This window comes from Salvia splendens, chromosome 2, assembly GCF_004379255.2.
Source record: "Salvia splendens isolate huo1 chromosome 2, SspV2, whole genome shotgun sequence".
NCBI classification, from domain to species: domain Eukaryota; kingdom Viridiplantae; phylum Streptophyta; class Magnoliopsida; order Lamiales; family Lamiaceae; genus Salvia; species Salvia splendens.
The window spans coordinates 8,669,626-8,696,892 of NC_056033.1; the positions used below are offsets into that span (position 1 = coordinate 8,669,626).

The 27,267-nt window shown below is 43.2% G+C and overlaps 1 protein-coding gene and 1 pseudogene across 1 annotated transcript; both read right to left on the reverse strand.

Annotated features, from left to right (window-relative positions):
- Positions 1-7,289: 7,289 nt before the first annotated feature.
- Positions 7,290-24,451, reverse strand: LOC121772667 (annotated as a pseudogene).
- On the reverse strand, positions 24,018-26,201 carry LOC121761921 (glycosyltransferase BC10-like). The gene is made up of 2 exons (XM_042157638.1): positions 25,081-26,201; positions 24,018-24,451 (listed from the first exon to the last, which is right to left on the reverse strand). Exon 1 carries the CDS (start codon positions 26,140-26,142, stop codon positions 25,093-25,095), a length of 1,050 nt encoding a protein of 349 aa, XP_042013572.1. The 5' UTR covers positions 26,143-26,201; the 3' UTR covers positions 24,018-24,451; positions 25,081-25,092.
- Positions 26,202-27,267: the final 1,066 nt, after the last annotated feature.

Here is a 27,267-nt window from a genome sequence, read left to right on the forward strand (position 1 = left end):
AAAATCGTCATGGGAACTCCTGCTGTCCCATTTTTAAAGTTTAAGTTCTGCTTTTAAAAAAAAGTTGCTTTCATTCTTTCTAACCAGAATGCTTTACACTTCGAAGGGACTCGCAATGATTACTTCCCTAAAGGAATTCGTTCTCTCACTGCCTAGCACCATTATATTCTTAAAATTCTCTATTTTTTATAATTGAATTCAGTATACATAACTGCATAGTTAATTGTGTTGCATAACATCAACAAAGCAATTTGGCAATAATAACAAAATCTAGGCAATTATCCACGAAGGATATAAACTATGTTATTGGTTGCACCCGAAACATGGGAAAATATATCAACACATATATCCAAACAACTAATTAAACTTGCAAATACCCAAACAATATTACCTGCACAACTTGTGCCCATTGTTCATCATCGATATCTATCTTGTACTCACCATCCGCATTGAAACCAACTCCACTACGGTCAAGTATTTGCATTAGCGAATAGTAATTCTTTTTCCAAGAAGTGATTTTCGACTTGATGTGAGGATGAACAACAATATCAGCTTTTGGAAATTCACGTTTCAGTACCTCCAGTGCACGGGTTAGATAACCTGAAAGGAAACCATTATCCGACTTACATCCGGTTGCAGCCAACTCCTTCATAGCTGACATAAGGATCACCTCCTCGCGTTCTATCCAACAACGTCTAGCGACAGCTGCTATTACCCCTTTGTTGGTAACCATATCCGAGCTACCTGCAAAGAGAATGCAGTTATCTATCACGGCTATATATACTACGAAGAGTAAGGGCGCTTAGATGAAGGCATTATCCTCTGGTAATGGACTGCCGTCGGTGTTATTACCGCTCTGGTGTTGAGAGGTCATTACAACAAATGATAGTGATGATAAGAGCCTAGTATGACTGGCAGCACAAAAATTAATTAACAAACAAATTACTAATTCAAATTCTATGGATGCAGATTGACTCAAATAAGCTAAAACAAAAGACTAAACATAAGGTTGGCCACAAAGCAAAGATGAAATGATTGAAATAAACCAATTGCCCAAATTGAAACCATGAATGAGCTTCGACGTGTTCACCCACATCAAAGTATAAAAACGAATACATACATGCACTTCTTATGCAATTGAATTGATGACCAGTTGTATAAATTTCATGAAACAGGAATACATATGAAACCATTGGATAACAACATCAGAAATAATCTTCAACTAGCTTTGCGAGTACATGTCGGTGGCTGGATACCCTCATCTACGAAATACATACAACCTGAGATTACCGAGTGGATTGAACTTCAGAGGAGCTGCACCAGCCAGTCGTCCGTCGTTGCCACTATATTTGAGGAGATATGAAATTGGTGGTCGGGAACTAGGGTTTGACGGCAAATTTTAGTTCAGAGCCAAATTACGGGAATGAGGACAATCTGGGAATTTTGAAAAATAAACGAGGATAAAATCGTAAATGCATGTGTGTATCTCAAGTTTGGCTATCTCATACCAAACAGAGTGTTTACAAACTTGTGATATGTGTCTGTACAAACAAACATATGGATGCGATTACTAACTCCAACCCTAAACATGATATTGGAGGTTACAATATTGTAACCTATGTTAGGCCATCATGGAAAACAAACGAACATATACTATACATTTGTAAAGACAAAGACGACAAACATTGTTTTCTCTAAGAACTGTTAATTAACTGTGATTTAGATGAGAGGATCATAGGCTCTCAGATAGTTCTTACACTTAATCTTAGTTATATATTCTTCACTTTTTCTTGGACTATTTGGTTTGTGGTTTAAAGTATAAAAGGCAGCGTTTGGCTGCCCAAGTAGTTGAATATGTCAAATTATTACACTTTTTCTATACATGTGTGCAATGGGGATATAGTCTTTACGGAAACAATTGGACGCACATGTATTATTAATGGCATTAATTTGAATGATTATGTATTTATTATGGTAATTAAGCCTTACATTAGACTAGCGTATCTTTGTCATAGTATATAGTGTAGGAGTACTTACATTAGATTCGAACAATGGTTCATATTCTATACTGCTTTTGTTGCTATTCATTAGTCAATCATACTTAAGATTTTACCTTGATTACCTTTTTGGAATCTTTAGAATGCTGCTGGATTCAATTATTTTATTTGAAAGAGTACTACTCCAATATACTTCTATTTTATTATCTGCATATAATCTGAAATTAGATTAAACAGAGCCTCGAATATGCAAGACAAGTGTACATATATTAACAAGCAAAAATAAGATTTATTAAAAATGTCTAACACTGAAATGTCAACATAAACTTATTTGATATTTTAATATATTGTGTTGCATGGATGTTTAAAATGTCAACACAAATTTATGTTGACATTTTTAATAGAATGAACATCGTTTTTGGAACATCAACTATTCCAAATGAGCAAATTTGGTCCGTAATATTTCATAATATCTTTTAAGATCCATCAACTAGAAGTTAATATAAATTCAACTACTTTTTAGCTATTTCCAATATTTTATGACCAAAGTACCCTTAAGGCCATGAAGGGCAATTCAATCTATTTACCCTCCCATTTTCATTAAAGTATGTAATTTGGGATAGTTGATGTAAAAAAAAAAGATGTTCCCTCTAATTTTAATTTTAAAATAAAAATATCTTAATGATATTAATATTCTATTATTACTATTAATTATTTACGTTTAGTTTTACTTATTTGTAATATTTTAAATCATTATACTATATTTAATATTAATAGTGAAATAACTTAGATATAAATATATGTAAACATTATACTTATACAATATTTGTATATAAAAGTAGTTCAATTTATTAGATGGAATATTAATTTTTCAATCTTAAAGTTATACATAGAATATGTTATTTTTAAGTGCAATACAAAATTGATGATTAAAAATAAATTAAAATTTATTAACATACATAGAATCTTAAATAATTAAAAGAGCTAAGTTTTATTTTATCTACTCTTATGTAGTAATTGTAGTCTAAAAAAAATTAGTTGAAATTATCAATAATCAATTTAATAAAAAAGACAATAACATTCTTAGCTGAATATATGATTAATTTAAATCTATGATTGTTTAATTAAATAAAAAATTAATAGTTGCTATCAATTGTTTAATATCACTATGTCGCGTCTTAATATTATCATTAGACCATTTACAACATCATGAAAATTGTTCATGGTTCTCATATCTATTTTCTTGACTATTCGTGAATCATATTTTTTCTACTTTATTAAATTTTTATTTCAATGTAGCATATATTATATATTATGATTAACTTAAATTTTCAGTTTAATATGATTACGAGATTCATTAAAATAAAATATTTATCTTAGTTTTATCTAAATAATTGAGAATGTAACCATATAAAAGTATTAACTAGCACTAGAAAGTAATATCATAATATTCAAATAAGGTATGGTATATATTATTAATAATAGTATAAGATCTATTAAACTTAATCTCAAATAAATTAGAAGAAAGAAAAAAGTGGATGAATAAATAGATTGAATTGCCCTTCATGGCTTTAAGGGTACTTTGGTCATGAAAATATTGGAAATAGCTAAAAAGTAGTTGAATTGATATTAACTTATAATTAATGGACATCAAAAGATATTATGAAATGTTACGGACCAAATTTGCTCATTTGGGATAGTTGATGTACTAAAAATGATGTTCCCTATTTTTAATATTGTGCATTGATGAGTTAACAAGTTAGCAATTTAAGAAAAGTTGTCATTATATTACACCATTTTCAAACTATTTGTGCCTTGCTCGAGTTATTCATTCGATGCATGGGATAACAAAATGATACTACTCCCTCTATCCAATCATATGTGACACACTACTTTTGGGTATTGGTTTTTAGGTAATGGTGCTTAGTGGTTAAATGAAGATAAAGTAAAGTAGTGGTGGGAAAAAAGTAGAGAGAAATGAATCACTTATAGTGGGACGACCCAAAAAGGAATACGCCTCACTTATGGTGGGACGGATGGAGTATAAAACAATGCAACTAGTGTTTTATTAATCGGATCGGATTGAGGGTTCGATCAGTTTTAGCTGTGAATCAATTCGAAGAGTTGGCATGAATCTTCAAATTTGAAATGAGAATGAAAGAAAAGTACAAATTGTTTGGGTTATAATTTTCAATTGGATGTTATGTTTAATTCAAATATTTTGATAAAAACTTTTGAGTTCTACACAATTTTTTGTATTTATTTACCATTCATTAAATTTCAATAGTTTTGAGTTCTACCAATGATCAAATCGACCCGAAAAGTTTTATGAACTTATAAATGTAACTATTACTAATTGATTTGCTAATCCAATATGTAAAATAAGGGTAGTGATCAAGGTATAACTAATCTTAAGTGTATAACTAGAGAACAAATCTCAGCCACACATCTTAATGGAACAAATATTATTAATTTTAATAAAATAAAATATGCTGAGGGTATTTTTGGAAATTACTTTCTGAATTAAAACATGCGATCAAATTACGCGAAATCTTCCAAATATGCGATCCTTTCTTCTTCCAAATCGTAATTCTGAGCTGGGGGTGGCGCCGGAGAGGATACTGGCGGCGGTGGGGGAGCTGGCAAAGGCGATCGGGGCGGAGGGGCTGTTGGCGGATTCAATCGTCGCGCCAATGCTGAAAAAACCCCAAATCAAAACCTACCTCTACGTCGGACTCACCGGAATCAGCGTCGGCGGGTAAAGAGACGCAACGATGAGCTGCCGTAGAAGAGAAGCGGAGTTTCGGAACAAGAGCGGGGCGCGGTGGCTGTAGGCTCTAAGATTCGTCTTCGATATAGTTAGTTTCCGTCTACGTTTAATGTTACTGATGTATCTTGTGATTTTACTACACTCTTGTTTACAAAACATCACTATTGTTCTGATTTTACTTCACTCTTGTTCACAAAACACATCACTCTTGTTCTGATTTCACTTTACTCTTGTTCACAAAACACATCACTCTTGTTCTGATTTCACTTCACTCTTGTTCACAAAACACATCACTCTTGTTCTGATTTCACTTCACTCTTGTTCTGATTTCACTTCACTCTTGTTCTGATTTTACTTCACTCTTGTTCACAAAGCACATCACTCTTGTTCTGATTTTACTTCACTCTTGTTTACAAAACATCACTCTTGTTCTGATTTTACTTCACTCTTGTTCACAAAACACATCACTCTTGTTCTGATTTTACTTCACTCTTGTTCACAAAACACATCACTCTTATTATGATTTTACTTCACTCTTGTTCACAAAACACATCACTTTTATTGTGATTTTACTTCACTCTTGTTTACAAAACATCATTCTAGTTCTGATTTTACTTCACTCTTGTTCACAAAACACATCACTCTTGTTCTGATTTCACTTCACTCTTGTTCACAAAACACATCACTCTTGTTCTGATTTCACTTCACTCTTGTTCTGATTTTACTTCACTCTTGTTCACAAAACAAATCACTCTTGTTCTGATTTTACTTCACTCTTGTTTACAAAACACATCACTCTTAGCATGATTTTACTTCACTCTTCACTCTTAGCATGATTATTTTTGGGACAATTCAACATTGATATTATAATTAGATCAGAGCAAGAAGAAACAGAAAGGGGCTACATCTGAAATGCATAGCTAAAATCTCACAAAAATCAAATACTACACTACATCCCATCATAAAAATTGCAACGATAGCTTATCACCTAATGTTAATTCCCTAATTAAAGGAAATCAAAACTAAGAAAAACAGAAGATAAATTGGGAAATGCAGGCTAAATTATATCATAGATCTGTGTGTTCCCGCTCGGGGTCAGATGCCACGATCATGTGCGACAAGATGTCGTAGAGCGGCCCGCCCTTGGCCATCGCCTCCTTCTTCTCCTTGATCACCGCGATGAGCTCCTTCCGGAGCGCCGCCGCCGCCTTGTTGACGGTGGCGGTGTTGTTGGCCGCTGGAAGAGTGATGATTGGAGACACCGATGCAGATTCCTTCGTCGGGGAAAGAGAGTCACTTGAATCGCGAAAATATTGATAATTTCCAATCGAATTCCTCTTCAATCGGACGAATCGGCGGTAGGAGAGCTGAGAACTATTTTGCAGAAGAAGGAAGAGGAGGAGAAGAGAAGAATGCGGTTTCTTTTTCAAATGCCAATGATGTAATCTAATTTTGGAAGTGCAATGACCATTATACCCCCGCCTTATTATTGTGGAGTAAATTTGTGATTGAGGGAACTAATATCTCATTAAATTCAAAAATTAATACTAGCCCTTGATTTTTTTGATCTTGTGGCTATTATTTGTTCTCTAGTTATATGGTTAAGAGGTGTTTGCCATAGATCATGACCCTGTAAAATAATGTTTATAACTTTGTTCTTTGTTTGTTGTTGGGTCAAAGATACTTTTTGATTCCGCTGCTGAAATTTGATTTTGCTATATGTAGAATATTCTAATACTTTTGACTATCTTCATAGTACTACTATTCAATATAGTTCTACCAAACAAGTCAATACAAATTTATACTAGGAAACTACGAGAGTCTTGTGGTCTCATCTATCCACATGTATCCGAATTCCGAACCCATTCACTACATTTATAACTATATACCACCAAATTACAAACTCCTAAAAACTTCCTACATCTGCTATTAATAATCTTAATAATAGAAGACACACAGTTTAATGCAAATTCGATAATATATGAATGAAAGATATAGAAAACAGAAATGGTTTAGATTTTATTAATGAAGAATAAGTCACATTTCATATTATATAGAGAATTTTGGATATATACCAAATCAAAAAAATATAGTGACTATTATTAGGAAAGAGAGATTGGAACAAAATGTTTTTGTTAGTAACTAGCCTAAATGATATTCCATCAACAAATAACAATACTACAACTATGATAATAAATAATTTGAAAATAACAATCTCAAATATTTTATTATCTTCCATCACGATTCTCTCTCTACTTCAGCACTCGTGTTAGGCTTAGGACGCTTTTCCCTAATTTCATAAGACTAGATCTTCCCCAATTTTTCATGCTCCAGTTTTCTGTAGAACAATCCAATTTTTTCTTCAATCGACCTAGAGATCATGACACTACATATACAGAGAAGACATTAATATAAAAAAAAAAGTAGTAAGCGCGTTTAAATTTGGATACTTAATATTTCTTATACAGTTATACCAAAGCAAGATTTTTATTTCCCACAAATAAGTATTCCTATAAATCAATACTACCAATACCATATGTCTATTTCTACATGATCTAACATTTTGTCCTAAGAAACCAGAAGCCTCTGGAAAAGTGAGTTAATACATCACACACAAAACCAGGTCGAAATTTAGTAAAGAATAATGAGGTAGAAGACGGACACTTTTAAGCAATCACAAGGCTCTTTTGGACAACCCTGACTACTGCCATCCCATCCCCATCGTTGTCTTTTACCCTCCACGTCCTGTCCTTCGTTCTTTGGGGCTTCTTATGCTGTTTATGAGGTTTACTTGCCCTTTTCTTAACAGCAGTCTTGGCGGAGGCTAATCCATTGTCGATGTCGAAAGAATTCAGATCGCTCAGCACGTGCTCCAGACCGACGGCAGGAGTTGAAGTTACACCAGTCCTCTTCTCTCCCACCAAAGCATTGATTGTGGAACTCTTTCCTACGTTGGGATATCCAACAAATCCCACAACTACATTATGATGTGGTGTGAGCCCAGAAACAGTTTATTATCACAATGCACATCTGACAAGCCTGTGTCAATGGACTTCGATTGGCTTTTCAATGAGAATCTTTTCAGCTTCAGCTTGCAGCCGGGCAAGTAGCTCATCTCTGCCATATACTTTTGTTCCAGCATCAGCTAAGTCTTGCTGAGTACCAACAGAAAGACTAACTCCTTCCCCTCCAAAGCAGCAGTGGCAGCTTTAGCTGACCACAAAAGAAAGAGAATGCCATGTTCATGGAAGTAATTAGCCCACTGTTCTCTGCACAAAATTCATGTGATGGATCCGCGAATTTCTGATGTTAGTAAATGCTGGTAGAGAATGAAGATTACGACACAAAGAATTTACGTGGTTCGATTTACTGAAGTAAATCTACGTCCACGGGAAGAAGGGAGGGCAAGATTGTATTGCTTGATCTGGGATTACAGCTTACAACACAGACTTGCTATATGGTATTTTTATCCCTAGAGAGCTTAAACCTTTTCTATCTGATCTAAGTTCTATTTATACATTGAACTAAGGTCGTGGTTTGCAGCCCCACTAACAAGATCGTGGGTGAGCAATAACTGCTCAATAACTGCTTCGTACCACTAAATAGATCGTGGGTATAGCGGAGGTCGTGGAGGCCTTTCATGAGTCCACTAACTCCTAGTTCGGTCGAATGCTGAGACCGAACTGCTGGACTTTACCGATCAGCTCTTGCCGATCTGAGAGGAGAGCTTGACTGGTCGGCTTTTACCGAGCTGTAGGCTGAGTCCGAACTCTTTGGTCGTGCCGAACTCTTTGGTGCCGAACAGATACTCTTTCTTGGGCTCTGGGCTGATGGGCCGTCACTGTTATTGGGCTTGCCATTAGGGTTTAGTTCGTACCCCATCACTACCCCCCCCCCGAAAAGCGAAGTGAATCACTTCGGCGAGGTGAGTCACTTCGGCATTCTGGATAATGGTAAGGGGGAGGCTGACGTCAGGGGACGTGCCTTGCGCGTGCCTGCATTAAATGCGACAGTAAAATCCGGCCGTTGAATCCTGAAAAGGTGGGATTCGAAACGGCGCAACGATCTCGAAATCTTTCCCGAATCTGATAAATATGCTCTTTCTTCCTCATTTGAACACCTTTGCTGTTGCGTCTTCTATACTCTCTCTTTCTCGAGAAATTTTCTTCCGCTTTCAAGAGCTTCTTCAGACTTTCTTCACCTTCAAAAAGTAAGAAAAATGTCTTCTTCTTCTTCTTCGGAGTCGGGTAGCGTTAGGAGAGGCGGTAAGGGGTCTTCTGGCCGGAAAGAGTCCGGGGAGAAGACCGTAGAGTATTTCCATAGTATTTTGAGTAAGGATACTGTGATGTCCCTACCCGAAAAATACTTTTTTCCTGGGGGGAAGGCGGTGGTACCTGACGGTGATCATAGGGCTGACTCCCCGCCGGAGGGTTACGCCACCGTGTACGAGGCCTGCTTAGAATGCGGGCTTCGTTTCCCCCTCCCTTCTGCCTTTATAGATTTACTAGATTTTTTTCAGCTTCCTTTAGGCCAGGTGACTCCGAACTCTTGGAGGCACTTGTCGGCCTTTGCTGCCGAACTCCGTAGGTTAGGAAGGGATTTGTCTTTGAAGGCGATCCTTAAATTCTTTCAATTTAAGAGGAAGGGGTCTTGGTTTTACTTGATCCCTGTACAGCCCTTTAGGGCCTTTTGTAAAACGAAGTGGCCGAAGTGGCAAAATCGCTTCTTCTACTATGATAGGACCGCGGCTCCTAGTTTTCCCTGGAGAGGGCCGGAGTCCGTTATCCGTCATCCTCGGCCTGAACCGTTGGACGAGCTCGATGGCGAGCTCAACAAGATTCCCATAGTTAGGAAACAATACACGGAGTCTGAGCTCGTCAAGGGCGACGTCGTGTTCGACATCTCGTCTTCGGACGAAGAGGCCGAGGGTGAGGATTTCTCTTTATCTTTATGCTCTACTGCTTTAACGAAGAAAATCTGACTTTGCTTTCTTGCTTTTTGGCAGTATACATGCTGAATAAGGCTAGCCGCAAATCTTCGGAGTCCAAGGAGCCGGAGAGGCCGAAAACCACCAGCTCGGCGTCTGATGCCGAGAGGACTCCGAAAAGGCAAAAAACCTCTTCGGATCCGAAGAAGCCGGAGTCGACTTCGGCAAAGGGGAAGGGGAAGGCCCAGAAGCCCCCGAGAGCGCCAGAGAAAGATGTGGTCTTGGCGCCTCCTTCGGAACATATCTGTGAGCCGTTTTTATGGCCCACGGACTTCGCCGAGGTGAATTCTCTTCTTGATTTTCTGGCCTTGCTTTTTTCCTGTATTTTTTGTGGCCCCTTTGTTGACTTTTTTCTTTATCCATTTTCAGAGGAACGATATGCTCTCCAAGCTCGTCGCCGTCGAACTCTCCAAAGCGTCCAATGACTATGCTGAGATGCAGAGGAAGTTGGCGGCTGCTTGTCATCGGGCCGAACAGGCTGAGGCTAACTTTGAGAAAGCCAGAGCTGCTAGGATTTCGGCCCAGGATGAAGCTCAGTTTGCCAAAAACCAGCTCGTCATCCAGCGAGAGCAGACGAAACGGAGGGATGCTGCCGCCGTGGCTGCCCAGGGGGAGGCTCTCCGTGTTTACACGGAGAAACTCTTTTTGAGCAGCCAGTTCTCGGCCTTTGTCGGTAGTCTGGTAAGGCTAATTACCGATAAGGGCGAGCAGGGGGCCGACGTCGTGCTGCCTCTGTACAGCCGAGAGATAGCAGCTCGGCTTCAGAATCTGCCGCTCCTTGAGGAGCTCGCTTCATCCTCGGTCCTGCTTTCTGCAGACCGAGTCCGGAGTTGTCGAGCTGATCGGGACGAGAACCTGGAGGCTATCTTTGCCTCCGTGGGACCCGTTTCACCCGCTTCGACTTACAACGGAGAGGGTGAGGCCGAGCCGCTGGAGCTGGAGGCCGAAGTCGAGCGGGCCGGGCATCCGGAGAAGGAAGCCGATCAGGAGGCGGAGGCGAGGCCGGCAGGAGGCGAGGCCGAGGCTGAGGTAGCTCAGGAGAAAGAAGCTGAACCAGACCAAGGAGCCGGAGACGAAGCTGGTGGAGTATGATTTCGTCTCCCTTCTCTTAGTCTAGTTTCTTCCTTGTAAAATGGCCTTGAAGCCCTCCTAGTGTAAAAATTTTCCTTGTGAATGAAAAATTCTCTACACTTGTCTTCGTATAGCTTTTCGTACTCGCCTTTATTCCTGTTGTATTTTACTATCTGCTCGGTACAGCTGCCGAACTAATATAGCTGCTTTGTACTCAAGGAGATGGAGATACTTCACTGGAAACGGCTGTACTCTTCGGCTTTAGACGAAGCTGAGAAAAGAGCTATAGCCGATCAGACGAAGAATGACGAGCTTCTGGCTCGTTTAGTGAAGCTGGAGGCCGATAATAAGGACTTAGAGTCCGATAAGAAGGATCTGGAGGCCGAGCTGAATACGACCATTGCTGAGAGGACTGCGTACGAGGATTACATCCGTGTGCGCGGGGGAGTGACCATATCAGATGTTCAGAGTCGAGTTGACGAACTGTGGGAGGAATATCATGTACTCCGGAGGAACAATGCGCTGGAGAGCTCGGCTTGCCAACAAGTTGTGAAATCATTGCGGCGCTGGGCTTCTCGGTACAACATTGTTCTTTCTCGGCGCCCCTCCATAGAAAGATTCCTTCGGCATATCGTGCCAACAGATGCTCGCACTCCAGATCAAACCTCTGGTTCCCTTGTTCAAAATCCTACTCCCAGTCGACAACGAACTCCGGAACAGCCGAAAACGTCAAGACGAGAACGGGCTCAGGAGCAACCGGAATCGTCAAGACAGGGACGGACTGAAATTCGCCGAGGAGTTGTGACTATGAGCGAGCAAGATCAGCAGATGCTTATTGCAGAGACTCTTCATCGCCGAGGTGTTAGGACTTCTCGGGCTCGGGGAAGAGGCGTTGGGTCGAGGATAGCATCTCGTCGACCTGCTTATTCTTCATCTGCTCGGAACAACCGAACTCGGCTTCCAGAGGATTTTGCAGATAGGTGGCTTAACTTCAGCAACCCTGGACAGTAGAATAGTCCTTTGTAATAGCGTAACGCCATTTTGTAGGGTAGCGGAGTTGTATGCCGAACAAGATTTGAAAAATGAAATTTTGTTTTCGCTTCTAACACTGTATTTACAGCTTAGCGAAAAAATTTCATCGTACTTGTCCTCGGTCTTATGAAGTAAACTTCTTTGACCGGACTTGGTCCTTGGTCTTATGAAGTAAACTTCTTTGACCGGACTCGTCTTTGGTCTGATGAAATAAACATCTTTGACCGGACTCGTCTTTGGTCTGATGAAATAAACATCTTTGACCGGACTCGTCTTTGGTCTGATGAAATAAACATCTTTGACCGGACTCGTCTTTGGTCTGATGAAATAAACATCTTTGACCGGACTCGTCTTTGGTCTGATGAAATAAACATCTTTGACCGGACTTGGTTTGTGTTCTAATTTGGCGATTTGTCGCCGGGATCGAACTTTCCCTTGTCCTAATTCGGCGAGTTTTATCGCGTGGATCGGACTTTCCCAGTTAACCGAAGTGGTCTTATGCAGTAAACCTCTTTGACTAGACGTGGTCGTCCCCGGTCTTATGAGGTAAACTTCTTTGACCGAACTTGGTCGTCCTAATTCGGCGAGGTTTATCGCGTGGATCGGACTTTCCCTTATTGCAGTTCGTTTCAGACGAAGTGCTTATTTCTTAAGCCGAATTGTGGTCTTGTATCTTCCTGAGAAGCTTGGACTCACAATCGTTGGCTTATTGCAGTTCGTTTCAGACGAAGTGCTTGTTAAGCTGAATTGCGGTCTTGTATCCTCCTTGGAAGCTTGGACTCACAATCGTTGGCTTATTGCAGTTCGTTTCAGACGGACTGCTTGTTAAGCTGAATTGTGGTCTTATATCCTCCTTAGAAGCTTGGACTCACAATAGTCTTTAATAATCGATCTAAAAAGGGGATCAGTCTTTAAAGAACGATATACCTTGGTACCATTTGTAAGAGACGACAAGCACATAGAGACAAAACACATAGAAAAAAAAATGAAAAAGATGAAAGAAAAAAACTTTAAACTTTTTATAAAACGACAAGTAAAAGGTACAAGTAAAAACAAACAAATAAAAACATGTACCCCTATGACCGAACTAGACACAAGACAGACTGACCGGACTTTGTCTCTTACAAGTGGAACTTCTTGAGGTTGGAGACGTGCCATGTTCGGGGTACTTGTTCTCCTGACATGTGAGTCAATTTATAAGACCCTTTGCCGAGGACTTCTGACACCCGATACGGACCCTCCCATGTGGGCTCGAGTTTGCCCAGCTTTTCTGCTCGGCTTACTTCGTTGTTTCTCAAGACGAGATCTCCCACTTGAAATTGAAGCTTTTTCACCCTTTGGTTATAATACCGGGCTACTTGCTCCTTATACTTGGCTGCTTTTATGCACGCCAATTCTCTTCTTTCTTCGGCGAGATCTAGTTCTGCTCTCAGTCCGTCGTCATTCATTTCTGAGGAGAAATTTAGAGTTCGGGGACTGGGTACGCCGATCTCCACCGGAATTACGGCTTCAGTGCCGTACACCAGACTATACGGAGTTTCACCGTTGGAGGTTTTGGGTGTAGTTCGATAGGACCATAGGACTTGAGGGAGATTTTCTACCCATTGTCCTTTGGCTTGTTCTAACCGAGCTTTTAACCCTTTCACCAGAATCCGGTTCGTTACTTCCGTTTGTCCGTTTGCTTGGGGATGGGAGACCGAAGTGAACCGCTGTTGAATGTTCAGCTCTTGGCACCAATTCTTGAACGTCTTGTCGGTGAACTGAGTCCCATTATCCGAGATGAGGATGTGAGGTATGCCAAATCGGCACACTATGTTCTTCCAGACGAAGTCCAATGCCTTTGAGCTCGTTATCGTAGCTAATGGTTCAGCCTCCACCCACTTCGTGAAGTAGTCCACGGCAACGATAAGGAATTTCATTTGCCGAGGAGCTTGAGGAAGTGGTCCCACTATGTCTATGCCCCATTGCATGAAAGGCCAAGGGCTTTGCATAGTGTATAGATCGGTCTGCGGCATCCTTGGGACATTTGCATGAATTTGGCACTTCGTACACTTCTTGACGAGCTGCACTGCCTCTTGTACCATGGTTGGCCAATAATATCCCCATCTCAGAACTTTTTTAGCTAAAGCTCTGGCTCCGATGTGGCTACCGCACGATCCTTCATGAACGTCTCTGAGGATGTAGTCCGTCTCTTCTGGTCCTACGCACCGCAATAACGGCTGGAGGTAAGACTTTCTAAAGAGGACTCCTTCATGAAGTTCGTACCGAAGTGCTCGGCACGTGATCTTCCGAGCTTCTCTCTTATCCTCGGGCAATTGTCCTTGATCCAGATACTGCAAGATCGGCGTCATCCAGTTCGGCGAGCTGGATACTGAATGTACCTCGGCTTCATCAATGCTTCGATGCATTAATTCTTCCGCCTTTGAGCTCGGATCTGAGGCCAACTTACTTAAGGTATCTGCTCGGCTATTTTCCGCTCTGGGAATGCGGATTATCCGAAAATAGGAGAAACTTCGGCTGATGCTTTGCGCTTTGTCCAAATACTTCTTCATTCTCTCGTCACGAGCTTCACTTGTACCCAACATGTGATTTACTATGACTTGTGAATCACAATGGACTTTGAGAGATTTGACGAGCAGACTTTGCGCTAGCTGGAGTCCGGCCAGGAGGGCTTCGTACTCGGCTTCATTATTAGTAGTGGGGAATAGGAACCGAAGTGAGTAGGTTACCTCGTGTCCGTCGGGAGCGACAAGTAAAATACCAGCTCCACTTCCCATCTTGTTTGAAGCTCCATCTACGAATCCGCTCCAGCAGTCCGGCGGCTCTACTTCGGATTCCAAGGGCTGTGCTAGTTCGGCATTGGCAGAATCCTTCTGTTCGGCAATAACAGGAATTGCTTGATCGAACTTTGCCTCTGCAAGAAAATCTGCCAAGGCTTGTCCCTTGATGGCTTTCCGAGGTAGATATTCAATTGTGTGCTCTCCCAACTCTATAGCCCACTTGGCGATTCTGCCTGATGCTTCTGGTTTGGTCAACACTTGCCGAAGTGGCAGATCAGTTAAGACGCATACCTTGTGAGCATAGAAGTATGGCCGCAGTCTCCTTGCTGCATTTACTAATGCCAGAGCAATCTTTTCCAGAGGTTGATACCTGGTTTCTGGACCTCTTAATGCTCGGCTTGTAAAATAGATGGGAAGCTGCTTTAGGCCTTCTTCTCGTACAAGCACCGCGCTGATGGTTTGATCCGATGCCGCTAAGTATAAGAATATTACTTCGGCTTCGGTTGGAGCAGAGAGAAGAGGAAGCTCGGCTAGATAACTTTTGAGCTCGTCAAAGGCCTTTTTCTGTTCGGCTCCCCACTCGAACTTTGGTGCCTTTTTCAACACCTTGAAGAACGGCAGTTGCTTTTCGGCTGCTTGGGAAAGGAATCGATTCAGTGCGGCTAGACATCCGGTTAGCCTTTGCACGTCATGTATGGACTTCGGCATTGCCATGTTCTGAACGACTTGAACTTTTGAGGGGTTTGCCTTGAGTCCGTCCTTTGAAACCCAACAACCCAGAAACTTTCCCGAATCTACCAAAAAGGTACACTTTTGGGGATTAAGTTTGAGGTTGGCTTTCTTGAGCACGTTGAGAGTGGACTTGAGGTTGTGTTCGTACTCCGAAGTGCTTTTGCTTTTTACGACTATATCGTCAACATACACTTCGACCTCCTTTCCAATCAGGTGCCGAAAAAGCTTGTCTACCATCCTTTGATAAGTGGCTCCGGCATTCTTTAAACCGAATGGCATCTTTTTATAAGCGAAAATGCCGAAATCAGTAATGAAGGCCGTTTTTGAAGCGTCAATCTCATCCATTAAAACTTGATGGTATCCTTTGTACAGATCAAGAAAACAAAAAATTTCAAAGCCTATCAAAGCTTCTACTTTTTTATCTATGTTCGGAAGGGGATAGCAATCTTTGGGACAGTGCTTATTTAGATCGGTGAAATCTATGCACATCCGCCATCCTCCTTCCTTTTTCTTGATCATGACAGGATTGGCCACCCACGAAGGATACTTCACTTCGAATAACACATCCGCCTTCAATAATTGACGGACTTCGTCATGGATGACTTGACTTCGTTCTGCCGCAAAGAGTCTTTGCTTCTGTTTTATCGGCCGGACTGAAGGATCAATATTTAACCGATGAGTGATTACCTCGGGGGGCACTCCGGTCATGTCCAACGGAGACCATGCAAAGACGTCTTTATACTCCTTGAGGAGCTGGATGGTTTTTTTCCCGAAGTAGGGGCGTTCCTGCGAAGCCGATCTTAACCGTTCTGGATGGATCGTCTTCGTACAGCTGAACTGTCATCGAGTTCGGCTCCGGTATGACTTCGGTCATCGCCTCTGACTCCGGCTGCTGTGATTGCTATGCTTGGTGGTGCCGATCTGACTGCTCGGCACTTCTAAGCGCAATTTGCAGACATTCCTTTGCTCTCTTTTGGTCACCTCGGATGACCGCTATCCCTCCTTTAGTAGGGATCTTGATGGTGAGGTGATAGGTGGAGCACACGGCCCGAACTGTGTTGAGCCAGTCTCTTCCCAGGATGACGTTGTACGGGGACCGAGCTTTCACCACGAAAAACTCAATCATCGTACTGGAGCTAGTAGGCGCTTTCCCCACCGTGATCGGAAGGCTGATAATACCTTCAGGGCGGGTGTCCTCCTGGGTGAAGCTCTTCAGGGGAAGCGGAGCCGGACTGAGCCGAGCTGGGTCCACTTCTAGTTTGTCGAAGCACTCTTTAAAAAGAATGCTAACCGACGCTCCTGTATCCACAAACACCCTGTGGATCAGTTTGTTTGCCACTCCGGCTTGGATGACAATGGCGTCTTGGTGAGGAGAGATGGCCGGGACGGGATCAGCAGCCGAGAACGTAATCACTTCGTCCTGCTTCAGCCTTTTATGCGTTGGCTCCTCTCGATTGGAGCCTCTGCGTTCTGACTTTAGGGACGACTTGGTCTTCCCGGCAGGGAGCGCGTCAATAGTCTGGATTACTCCATCATATTGCGGCTCGTCATCGTCTTCGGGATCCGGCTGCCTTTTCGGATCCTGAGGAGCGCAGTTCGCACCACTCTGCTTTTTATTCTTCTTTGGCTGCTTGCTTCGGTATTTTTTCAATGTCCCTGCCTTCACAAGAACATCGATACCTGCAGCCAAGTTTCTGCACTCCTCAGTATCGTGACCGTGGTCTTGATGGTAGGAGCAGTAGCTATCCTGTGGTCGGCGCGCGGCTGATTTCGTCATCCGCTTTGGCTTTTCGAATAGGTCAGAGTGCAGTTCGAAAATTTCCGCTCTCGGCTTGTTCAGCGGTACGAACTGGGCGGGCGGCTTCTCGGGATTGAGACGAGGTCCCAATCTGTCTTGCACCGGAGCCCTTTGAATTCTTTCAAATGGAGTCCGGCGAGGATGCCCCTGATCGCTATGATCGGGCTTCCTTCTGTCTCCTCGGGTCGATGAGCTGTCTAACGACCGTTTGCGACGGTCTGCCTCATCGGCCCGGGAGTACTGGTCCGCAATGTCCCACATTTCCTGAGCTGTCTGCGGACCGCACTCAACGAGCTTCCTGTAGAGAGCTCCGGGCAGGATTCCATTTTGGAATGCCGAGATGACAAGCAGATCGTTGAGATCGTCTACTTGCAGGCATTCTTTGTGGAATCTTGTCATAAAGTCGCTGATTTTTTCGTCGCGACCTTGACGAATGGAAAGCAGCTGAGCCGAAGTGATTCGGGCTTCCGCTTTCTGAAAGAACCTCCTGTGGAAGGCATCCATTAGATCTCGGTAAGATCTGATGCTGCCCTGGGGGAGGCTATCGAACCACCTTCTCGCGTTCCCGATGAGCAGCTCGGGAAACAGCTTGCACATGTGGACCTCGTTGAGACCCTGGTTCGCCATGTTATATTGATAGCGCCCCAAGAAATCGTGAGGGTCCACGAGCCCGTCGTAAGTCATCGACGGAGTTCGGTAGTTCTGTGGTAGGGGAGTTCGGGTGATGTCGTCCGAGAACGGAGTCTTCAGTGCTCCGTACACGGCGAATCCGATATCTCGTCGGTATGGAGGAGATTGAGTTCTCCTGTGATTCCGGTACCGAGGAGGAACAGGAATATGTCGGGGTTGAGGATTCTTCTTCCTGGAAGACACGACACTACTGCGGTAGTGACTTTCTTGTGCGGAGGGAGAAGGAGAATCCGCCGATTTCGTCTCCGGCTGCTTTTGGCCTTTTCGCAGGAAGGTTAAGAATTCCTCCTGCTTCGCCGCCAAAAACTGCTTGACAGCCTCATTCAAATCGGGCTGCTGGGAAGACTCAGTGGGACGATTTTTGGAGCGGCTTATTCCTTCGCCATGAGAACTGGTGGTGGATTTATCCCTAGGCTGTTTTCCAGACCTATGGGATGGATTGGCTTCCTCCTGGTTCTCACGGGCAGGAATACGGGTACTCTGCGATCTGGTATGCATTTTTTTGGTGGAAAAAATGGATCAAAAATTCGCTTTATCACAAATTTTGTTCTCTGGTTCCCACAGACGGCGCCAGTGATGGATCCGCGAATTTCTGATGTTAGTAAATGCTGGTAGAGAATGAAGATTACGACACAAAGAATTTACGTGGTTCGATTTACTGAAGTAAATCTACGTCCACGGGAAGAAGGGAGGGCAAGATTGTATTGCTTGATCTGGGATTACAGCTTACAACACAGACTTGCTATATGGTATTTTTATCCCTAGAGAGCTTAAACCTTTTCTATCTGATCTAAGTTCTATTTATACATTGAACTAAGGTCGTGGTTTGCAGCCCCACTAACAAGATCGTGGGTGAGCAATAACTGCTCAATAACTGCTTCGTACCACTAAATAGATCGTGGGTATAGCGGAGGTCGTGGAGGCCTTTCATGAGTCCACTAACTCCTAGTTCGGTCGAATGCTGAGACCGAACTGCTGGACTTTACCGATCAGCTCTTGCCGATCTGAGAGGAGAGCTTGACTGGTCGGCTTTTACCGAGCTGTAGGCTGAGTCCGAACTCTTTGGTCGTGCCGAACTCTTTGGTGCCGAACAGATACTCTTTCTTGGGCTCTGGGCTGATGGGCCGTCACTGTTATTGGGCTTGCCATTAGGGTTTAGTTCGTACCCCATCATCATGTAACAATTCTTCAAAGGACTAAAGAGCGGACAATTCAGGAAATCACCAGAGGCACTGTAACAATACCAACCTAACAGAAAACGGCAGAAGATCTGCCTTGTTCACGAGGAGCAGAGTCTTTGTGTGTTCATCAATATCTCGTGCATATGCCGATAGTTTGGTAACATCCATGACAGGTTAGAACAATTAGTCAAAATATTGGTAGGTAAAATGCTTTAACTCGGTAGTGAGCTTTTAAAAATATTGGAAGATAACAAGAGGTGCATCTGTTTGAGACTTGATCTTAATTAGCAGCTAAAGCCGGTGCCTATTCAATTTCAACACTTTTTTTTTAATGTGGATGACATCCAGTAGAAATTACATAAGGTACTACCAGAACTGAAGAAAAGAAACCAAACATTTAATTTTATCTAACTTCCAGTATTACCTCCAGATCATGGCAACGGTAGAAGAGTGGGTTCCTTGCATCAAAAACCATCACTATCTTCAAGAACAAACAATTGAAGAAGGGTCAGCACTCAGCAGGAATTATCAGCATGGTACAAATCAAAAGGTGAGCATTCACACAAGCAAGAGAAATAAACAGTTACTTTTCTGATTCTACGAGAACAATTCACTTTTGAGTTCAATGCTTTATGCCTATTGATTAAGGACACATTCAAAATGCATTAATGCAACGTTACCAGTTAACATGCTTCTTTTTCTCAAATAATTGTGAAGAAAGATTCTTTTTCTTAAAGAATCGTGAAGAGACAAATGCTTGAATCGGTAATCAGTGATCAGAATGAAGTCCTCTAAGGTCATTCACTGCGCTGTCTCTATACCGTCCCTTAAACCGTCCCTTAAATACTATTTGACCACTATTTGAGGGCCCCACTGTCCTTTTTTCCTCCATCCCTTAACTAAGGGACGGAACCTGCAACGCTCCGTCCCCCTTATTCCGTCCCTTAATTACTATTCATTCAATTTCATTTTTTATTTTTTTTTCTCAACCCAATTCAATTAAAACAAACACACTTTATTAAAAACACACTTTATTAAAAAACACACAACATAAAAAAACACACAACATAAAAAACACACAACATAATTTAAAATACAAATTTAAAGAAAAATAAAAAAACTACTCCGCCGGCTAATCATCCTTCGGAGGCGGTCGAGGTTGAGGGGGAGTCGGAAGGCCAAGTTGTGCTGCCATATACACAATTCCGTTCCACCAGGCCGTGAATTGGGTGTACGAGAAGCGGGAAGTGTCCGCCATTGTGGCGGTCATGTACGCCACCATAAGTGTGTCCGAGCCTCCCCGCGAGCCCGATCCAGAGGCCGGCTGGCTTGATTCGCCTCGGCTCTTCCTTGCTCTAGCCGCTTTCGCCGCCTTCGTCCCTTGCGGCCGACGGCGCCCACTCGCGGATCCTCCAGCATCGCCGACCGTACCCGCAAACTCCTGGGATTCAGCCTCAGGTTGGCTGATGCCCTCAGCGGTGTCACCACCAGACGAGTATTGGCCACTCGCCGTATGCTTCGTGCGCTTCGAGGTTGAGCCCGAACTGGAGCGAAAACCGCCGGCCCACCGTTCCTCGTCCTTGACGGCCTGCCAAACATCAACAAATCTGAATTGATGACGTTCGTCCTGGTAGTAGGCGCGCAAAGCGGACGTCAAAATGTCGGTTGTCGTTGCGCCGCTTTGGTAGCGCGCCTCTTCAGCCGAGTAGATGCCGCAGAATTTTTTGACCTGTCGGTCGACTCGGTCAAAGTGAGAGCGGAGCATTTTAAATTTGCGTTTGCGGGAGCCTTTCGGCTTTATCTGGTGGTAGACCTCGCAGACCTTTTCCCAGAAACACTTCCGAGATTGTTGATTCCCGACGATGGGATCGTATGAGACGGTGATCCAGGCGTTGTACACCGCCAGCGTTTCGAGGTTGTTGTACGAATGCCGGCCTAGATCCTCTTCCTCTTCCTCCTCGTCCTCGCCCGCCTGGGGTTGCACACCGCTTCGGCCACCTCCACCGCCTCGGCCACCTCCACTGCCTCGGCCTACTCCCGGCGTGGGATCAACGGGAAAATCCTCCTGGATCTGGGATAATCCCTGCGAATACCGCGGGGCGGAGGGACGAACATATGCATCAAGGTCAAAATTGGGTGGTTGGTACCCCCCTGGCGTCGCCGAACCCTGGGTCCCCGGCGTTGACGAACCGGAACCGCCCAATGTGTTGATCATGGTCTCCCAATCGCCGAACGCGTTGAGATCCCACCCGTCGGAGCCGGAACCGCCGTAGTTGTCGTCGCCGTCGCCGGACATCTTGAGTTTTTTTTTTTTTTTTTTTTTTTTTTTTTTTTTTTAATTTTAGGAGGATCGACGATGGTTCCCCATCTACCCTCCGATGTGACTCGGACCCCCGACCAAACAGTTGGAGGTGAAGCGTCTTACCCCGTAGGTGCGCTTCGTTGTCATTCTGGGCCCACAGGCCCAAGGAGAAATTAATCCCCAAATCTGCACTTCCTAGGATTCGAACCTGCGACCTCCTAGGAAGTGAAAGCTCCCTGATATCAACTCCCAAGCCACCCGGCTCCGACGGGTGGGATCTCAACGGCGGTTCCGAACGCGTTGAGATCCCACCCGCCGGACATCTTGAGTTGAGATCCCACCCGTTGATATAACAACTCAAGATGTCCAGCGGGTGGGAGCCGGAAAATTTGAGAGAAAATTTAGATGATAGGAAGAATAGATGTGTAGTTGTGTGTGAAATGAGGATGAATTTAGGAGTATTTATAGAGTAAAAAAATTAATTAAAAAAAAAATTTAAAAAAAACAAAAAAATGGTATTATTACCGTTACAAATTTTTTTTTCTTATTTTTTATTTTATTTTTTTAAAATTCGAATTTAAAAAAAATATTTATTGCGTCAGCACGTGACGACGCCCACTCGCGAGCCGGCGAGTGGGCGTCACGCACGACGCCGGGTCGCGCCACGTCGCTTAGGCGCGTGGCGAGACAGCCCGTCTCGTGGCTCGACGGGACGAGACGCGGGACGGCGCGGGACGGGATGGCGAGCTGCAACGCGTCGCGCCAGGGTCCCGTCTCTCCGGGACGGGACGCGAGACGCCGGCGAGACGCGTAGTGGATGGTCTAAGTCTTCTATCACAAGGGGACGGGACGCGAGACGCCGGCGAGACGCGTAGTGGATGGTCTAAGTCTTCTATCACAAATCACAATAATCTTCATAATATCGTGCAACTCCTCACATTCTGAAGCACTTAGCAGAGTATCTAAGTTTGAGACAATTAAATGGCATATTAAGGCAACGTAACGCTATAAAAAGTTCAGAAAAGAGCAGCTTTTTGGAATCTACTATCTCACCAGGTCACTGCGTTCAAGCACTCTCCAAAGCTGTCTCCAAATATCCAGATTTTTCTCAAATGGAGTAAGAACTAGATTTTCATTCTCCTCGAGCCTGGAATGAAAAGAGTACGACTTTTAGAAAATAAAATAAAATAAGTAACATATTAATTTGACAAACCCTGAAGGCTAAGAAGTCATGCACATTTGAAGATTATCCCAGATTCGGGAGGATTATTTTTTTTATAGCAACTTCTGGGTGGTGGTTCCGGTTCGTCGACGCCGGGGTACCAACCAACCCATTTTGATGTGGATGCATAAGCCCGTCCCTTCGCCCCGAGGTATTCGCAGGGATTATCCCAGATTCGAGAGGATTATTCGGTTGAACCCACTCTGGAAGGAGGCCGAGGCGGAGGAGGAGGAGGAGGAGGATCTAAGCCGCCATCCGTACAGCCCCAAGGAATCGTTGGCTGTGTACAACGCCAGGATCAACGTCTCGTACGATCCCATCGTCGGGAATCAACGATCCCATTTTAATTATGTGTTTTTTATTTTTTTTAAATTTTAAGTTGTATTTTTATATTATGTTGTAATTTTATTTTATTTAATGAAGTGTGTTTTTATTAATTGAATTTGTTGGAAATAAAAATAAAATGAAATTGAATGAATAGTAATTTAAGAAACGGTTAATGGACGGATAAGAGATGGAGTTAAGAGACGGTTAATGGACGGATAAGAGACAGCGTTGCAGATGGTCTTATAAATCCAATCAATTTTCCATCCCCTTATTCTGTATCTTCTAGTACTTTGGTTTGTGTCTGGTTTGGTGGATTGTTCATCAACTAATCTCTCTCTCTCTTCTTTTCAATTTTGTTTTAACTTATTACAAATTCATTTACATATAATGGTCCCATAGTTCTAAACTTGTTTTTTCCCTCAAAAGAGAAAGAAAAGAATGCAACTCAATTTTTTGTATATTGTGGAATGGTTGGTTCTATTCATTGCTGACATAACATAATTGATGGTTGATTTAGTTATGTGATGTTTTGATTGTTTTCATGTTTGGAATATTGCAATATAAAGAGGCACGTATAAGACACTTGGTTGGTTTGGTTGTGTCATTGTATATGTCTCTCTCTATATTTAGCATTTTTAATCAGATGACGAAACTTCAATAAGGAAAATTATTACGATTGTGAAATGTGATGGTGATATTAATGTATTCGTCGGAAATTATGACATTGTGAAAACTTGGCCAGTCTTAAAAAGTTAACACTTACTAAAGGTGTTTAGGGACTTAGGGTGTCGTTGTCACATTATATTACCGCATCAAAAATTTGATTTTCAACTTAATTAGATAGTGGAGTACTAGCTTATAGAGTCTGTGGAAGTCAAATGTTAGAAGTGGTCATTTTTCTCAAATAGTAGTAGAAATACTAAACCTTATACTTATTCAATAAAATGAGATGCAAATGCATTGCATCATACTTTATGAAATACTTCCCCAAACATATTTTGTCGTTAGTGTTAAAGTAGTCATCCAGAAATTCCAAAGGCAAAGGATAATCCAATCCCAATGCAATGGATTGTCAAAAGTTATAGAAGGAAGAAGAATTTCAAGAACGCACAAAAAGGGTCCAATTCAAAAAGGAAATTCATGATATTTGCAATTTACAAATGCATTGAATTCCCTAAAAAAGGGTAGCAGAGTTGACAATTTTGCATCTCTTTTGATGCAAAGCCAAATATCTATGAGAACGAACACCTCATACATATGTACAATAATGAACAACAACAAAAAGACCAAATTGTCCTAATCACAAACAAATCTCCCCCATTTTTTCTTTTTATTTTCCCTTTCCTTTTTAAATTTGGTAGTGAAATTCAAAACATTCAACCACCACTACCAACATAGTTTGGTTCCCAGATATTTTAAACTTTGGCCCTCTTGGATTGCTGCAGATGGACTCTCAAGGTTGAGGGCATTTCATTTTCATAGCCACTCAAAACCCTAATCCCACGTGGCCACTCCACATCCTCACGTTTCACAGCCTCAAAAGACTTTGCCCTTTTTCTCATCTGCACATATTAATAAAACAATGGCAGATTAATTTATTATACCGTGGATCAGACATGGCTGCATCCTCAACAAAATATTCTTTAGGGAAAAGAGATTTTTCAAGATTAGCAGTTTGGAGCAGGGATTATACAATTATAAACTTTACTAAGTTGGTGACAAGTGTTGAACCAAGAAGAAAATAACATGTTGAGGTAAACATCATAATCTCCATTACATCAACTAAAGATTTACAATATCCTCCCCCTCAATAAGGAACAAACATGTTGCAGCACAAATGTAGAGTGAAAAGGGTAAATCGGTAATTCAGTAGAAGATTAGCACATGACAAAGTAGTAGACTCAAGTTCTTTTTTATACTGTAGTTCACATGACTATGTCACTGTGGACAGAGTTGGGACAAAAGATCTCTCCAATAGCCATTGGATTCCCATCATCCTTTCTCAGTATCACACACACTAATAATCCCACCAAAAATATGGCCATCACTTTCTACCATCTCTCAAATTTCAAAAAGATAAGATTTTGAATGTAAAATTAGACTAATTTCCTTGCACAAGACTCGGTAAACGAATAACAAGTAACAAATTAGTTAGCAAATCAATCAATTAATCCCTAATTTAGCGACTTACCAGAGCGAAAGATCAGTCGTTGAGGATAACTGAATCCGCCATCTCCATCAACGGATTCAAGCAATCCGGCGAGAATTTCCTGGCGAACATGTAGGAATAAGTGGAATTGGATTCTCTGAGGCGATGGATGAGCTGCGGCGAGATTTCAGGGGGGTGGTAGGTGTGGGGGTGGCCATTGACGGTACCGGTCCAATTAACCCTAGTTAGAGTGTAATGGCTGCAGGCAGTGGGATCCTGCATCGACAGCATTGTGGGGAAATAATGCTCTTCGGGATAGCAGGACTGGACATTGATGCAGGGGAGTTTGAATTTCCGCCATAGCTTCCTGTCCTTGATGACCATCAGGGCATGCTTCCGCGCGAGCACGAAGAATTGCGATCCAACTCGGAATTGGTTGAAATGCACCTCGGGAGGCATGACGTTTCTGCCCCTGGCGTTGTAGCGGTCCCACAGATGGGACTCGTTGTCGAGGATCTCGATGTAGCTGGAGAATTCGAGATCTGGGGAGAGGCGGGAGAGATCGAAGAGGAAGGAGTGGAGGTAGTTGAAGGAGCGGAGGGGGATGCAGTGCTGCGAGATTAGGGCGAAATAGGTGTTGGCGGGATCGTCGATCATGGCGGTGGCGAGGAGGCGGCGGGCGGCGGAGATGAGGGTGGCGGAGGAGCGCTGGGTGCGCTTGGCAGAGATGAGGCGGCCGCGGAAGACGCCGCGGAGGGGAGGGGGGGGGGAGAAGGGGTCGGCGTGGATGTAGATGTTGTAGCGGGAGGAGGGGGCGGGGGAGAAGAAGCGCTCCCAGAGGGGGGCGAAGTGGAGGGGGGAGTTGGTGAGGAAGAGGAATGCGATCTTGGGGGAGCGGAGGGGGGCGGAGAGGTGGGATTTGGCGGCGGGGAGATGATGGGGGGAGGATTCCATAGCGATGGCCTTGTGGAAGAGGGAGAGATCGTGGAGCTCGTCGGAGGGGGGGATGGGGATTTGGCGGGGGGAGAGGAAGAAGTAGAGGAGGGGGAGGGAGAGGAGGAGGGGAAGGGCGGAGGCCATGGCTGAGGCGGAGCCCATTGGCATTGAGGGTTTTGGAGTGGTCAAGGTTGTTGCAATTTGCAAATACAAGTGAGGACTCAGTAACGCATATAAATGCATTTTCTCTTCTCCTAAATTAAGAAACTTCAATTTGGCGCTTAATTTACTTTTGTAGTCTAAGAGCATCCACATCCGTGCTCTTATCAGCGAGCGGATATTGGCTCGGCCTCACTTTTTCTACCTGCTCTTAGGTAAGAGCACAACCCTCACATTCATGCTCTTCCGCAAGAACGAGCACAAGAGTCACCATTCTACTATTCAATTTAAATAAAAACATTTCCATAAAATTAAAATTCATTAAAAATACTTGGAATAACATTACAAATTACAATAAAACTAAAACTTACATGATTAAATTCCTAAAAAATAAAAATTAGATAATTAAAATCCTAAAAAATGAAAATTACATAATTAAACTACTAAAAAATAAAAATTACACAATTTAACCGTAAAAATTACATCCGGGGAAGACTAGTCATCATCCGGCAATACCCCCAACGTTCTTTGGAGACCCCGTATCATCGCCACATGCGATCGAAGTTGCTCGGGGGTTATATTTTACCTATCGGCCAAATTGAGTTGGGCCAAAACCCCCCACAACGAGTTGGTGGGGGGTTGAGGTGGCACATAGGGAGCGGGAGCGGGTTCGGGATCGAGGGCGGATGGAGTCGCGGCGCGACGGCGGTTGGCCGCCGCCTTCTTCCTTCCTTGCGGTCGGCGTTGGAACCGCTCGGGCCGGCGTCGGGGCTACTCAAGTTAGCTCCGGCAAGTTGGCTAGCCACGTCTTCGGAGCCGGCGTCGGATAGGGATACCGACCTTGACCGTTTGGAGGAGCCGCTAGACGAGGATGTCACGCCTCCCCTATACTTCGGATGCGACCGCGTCTCCTGCCAAATATTGAGGTACTTGAACGGCTTGTAGTTCATGGATTGGTAGGTCGACAAGGCGGAACTGATGATGTCGACCTCGCTCCGGCCACTCCCCGCCGACGCTCTTCCTGTAGGTAATACCCCTGGAACTTTTGGATTTCTTCGTTGGCTCTGTATATGGCGTTGCTCACCATACTCTCGTTGCGCTCGATTGTTCCAGCCGACCGGTTTTTATTGTACT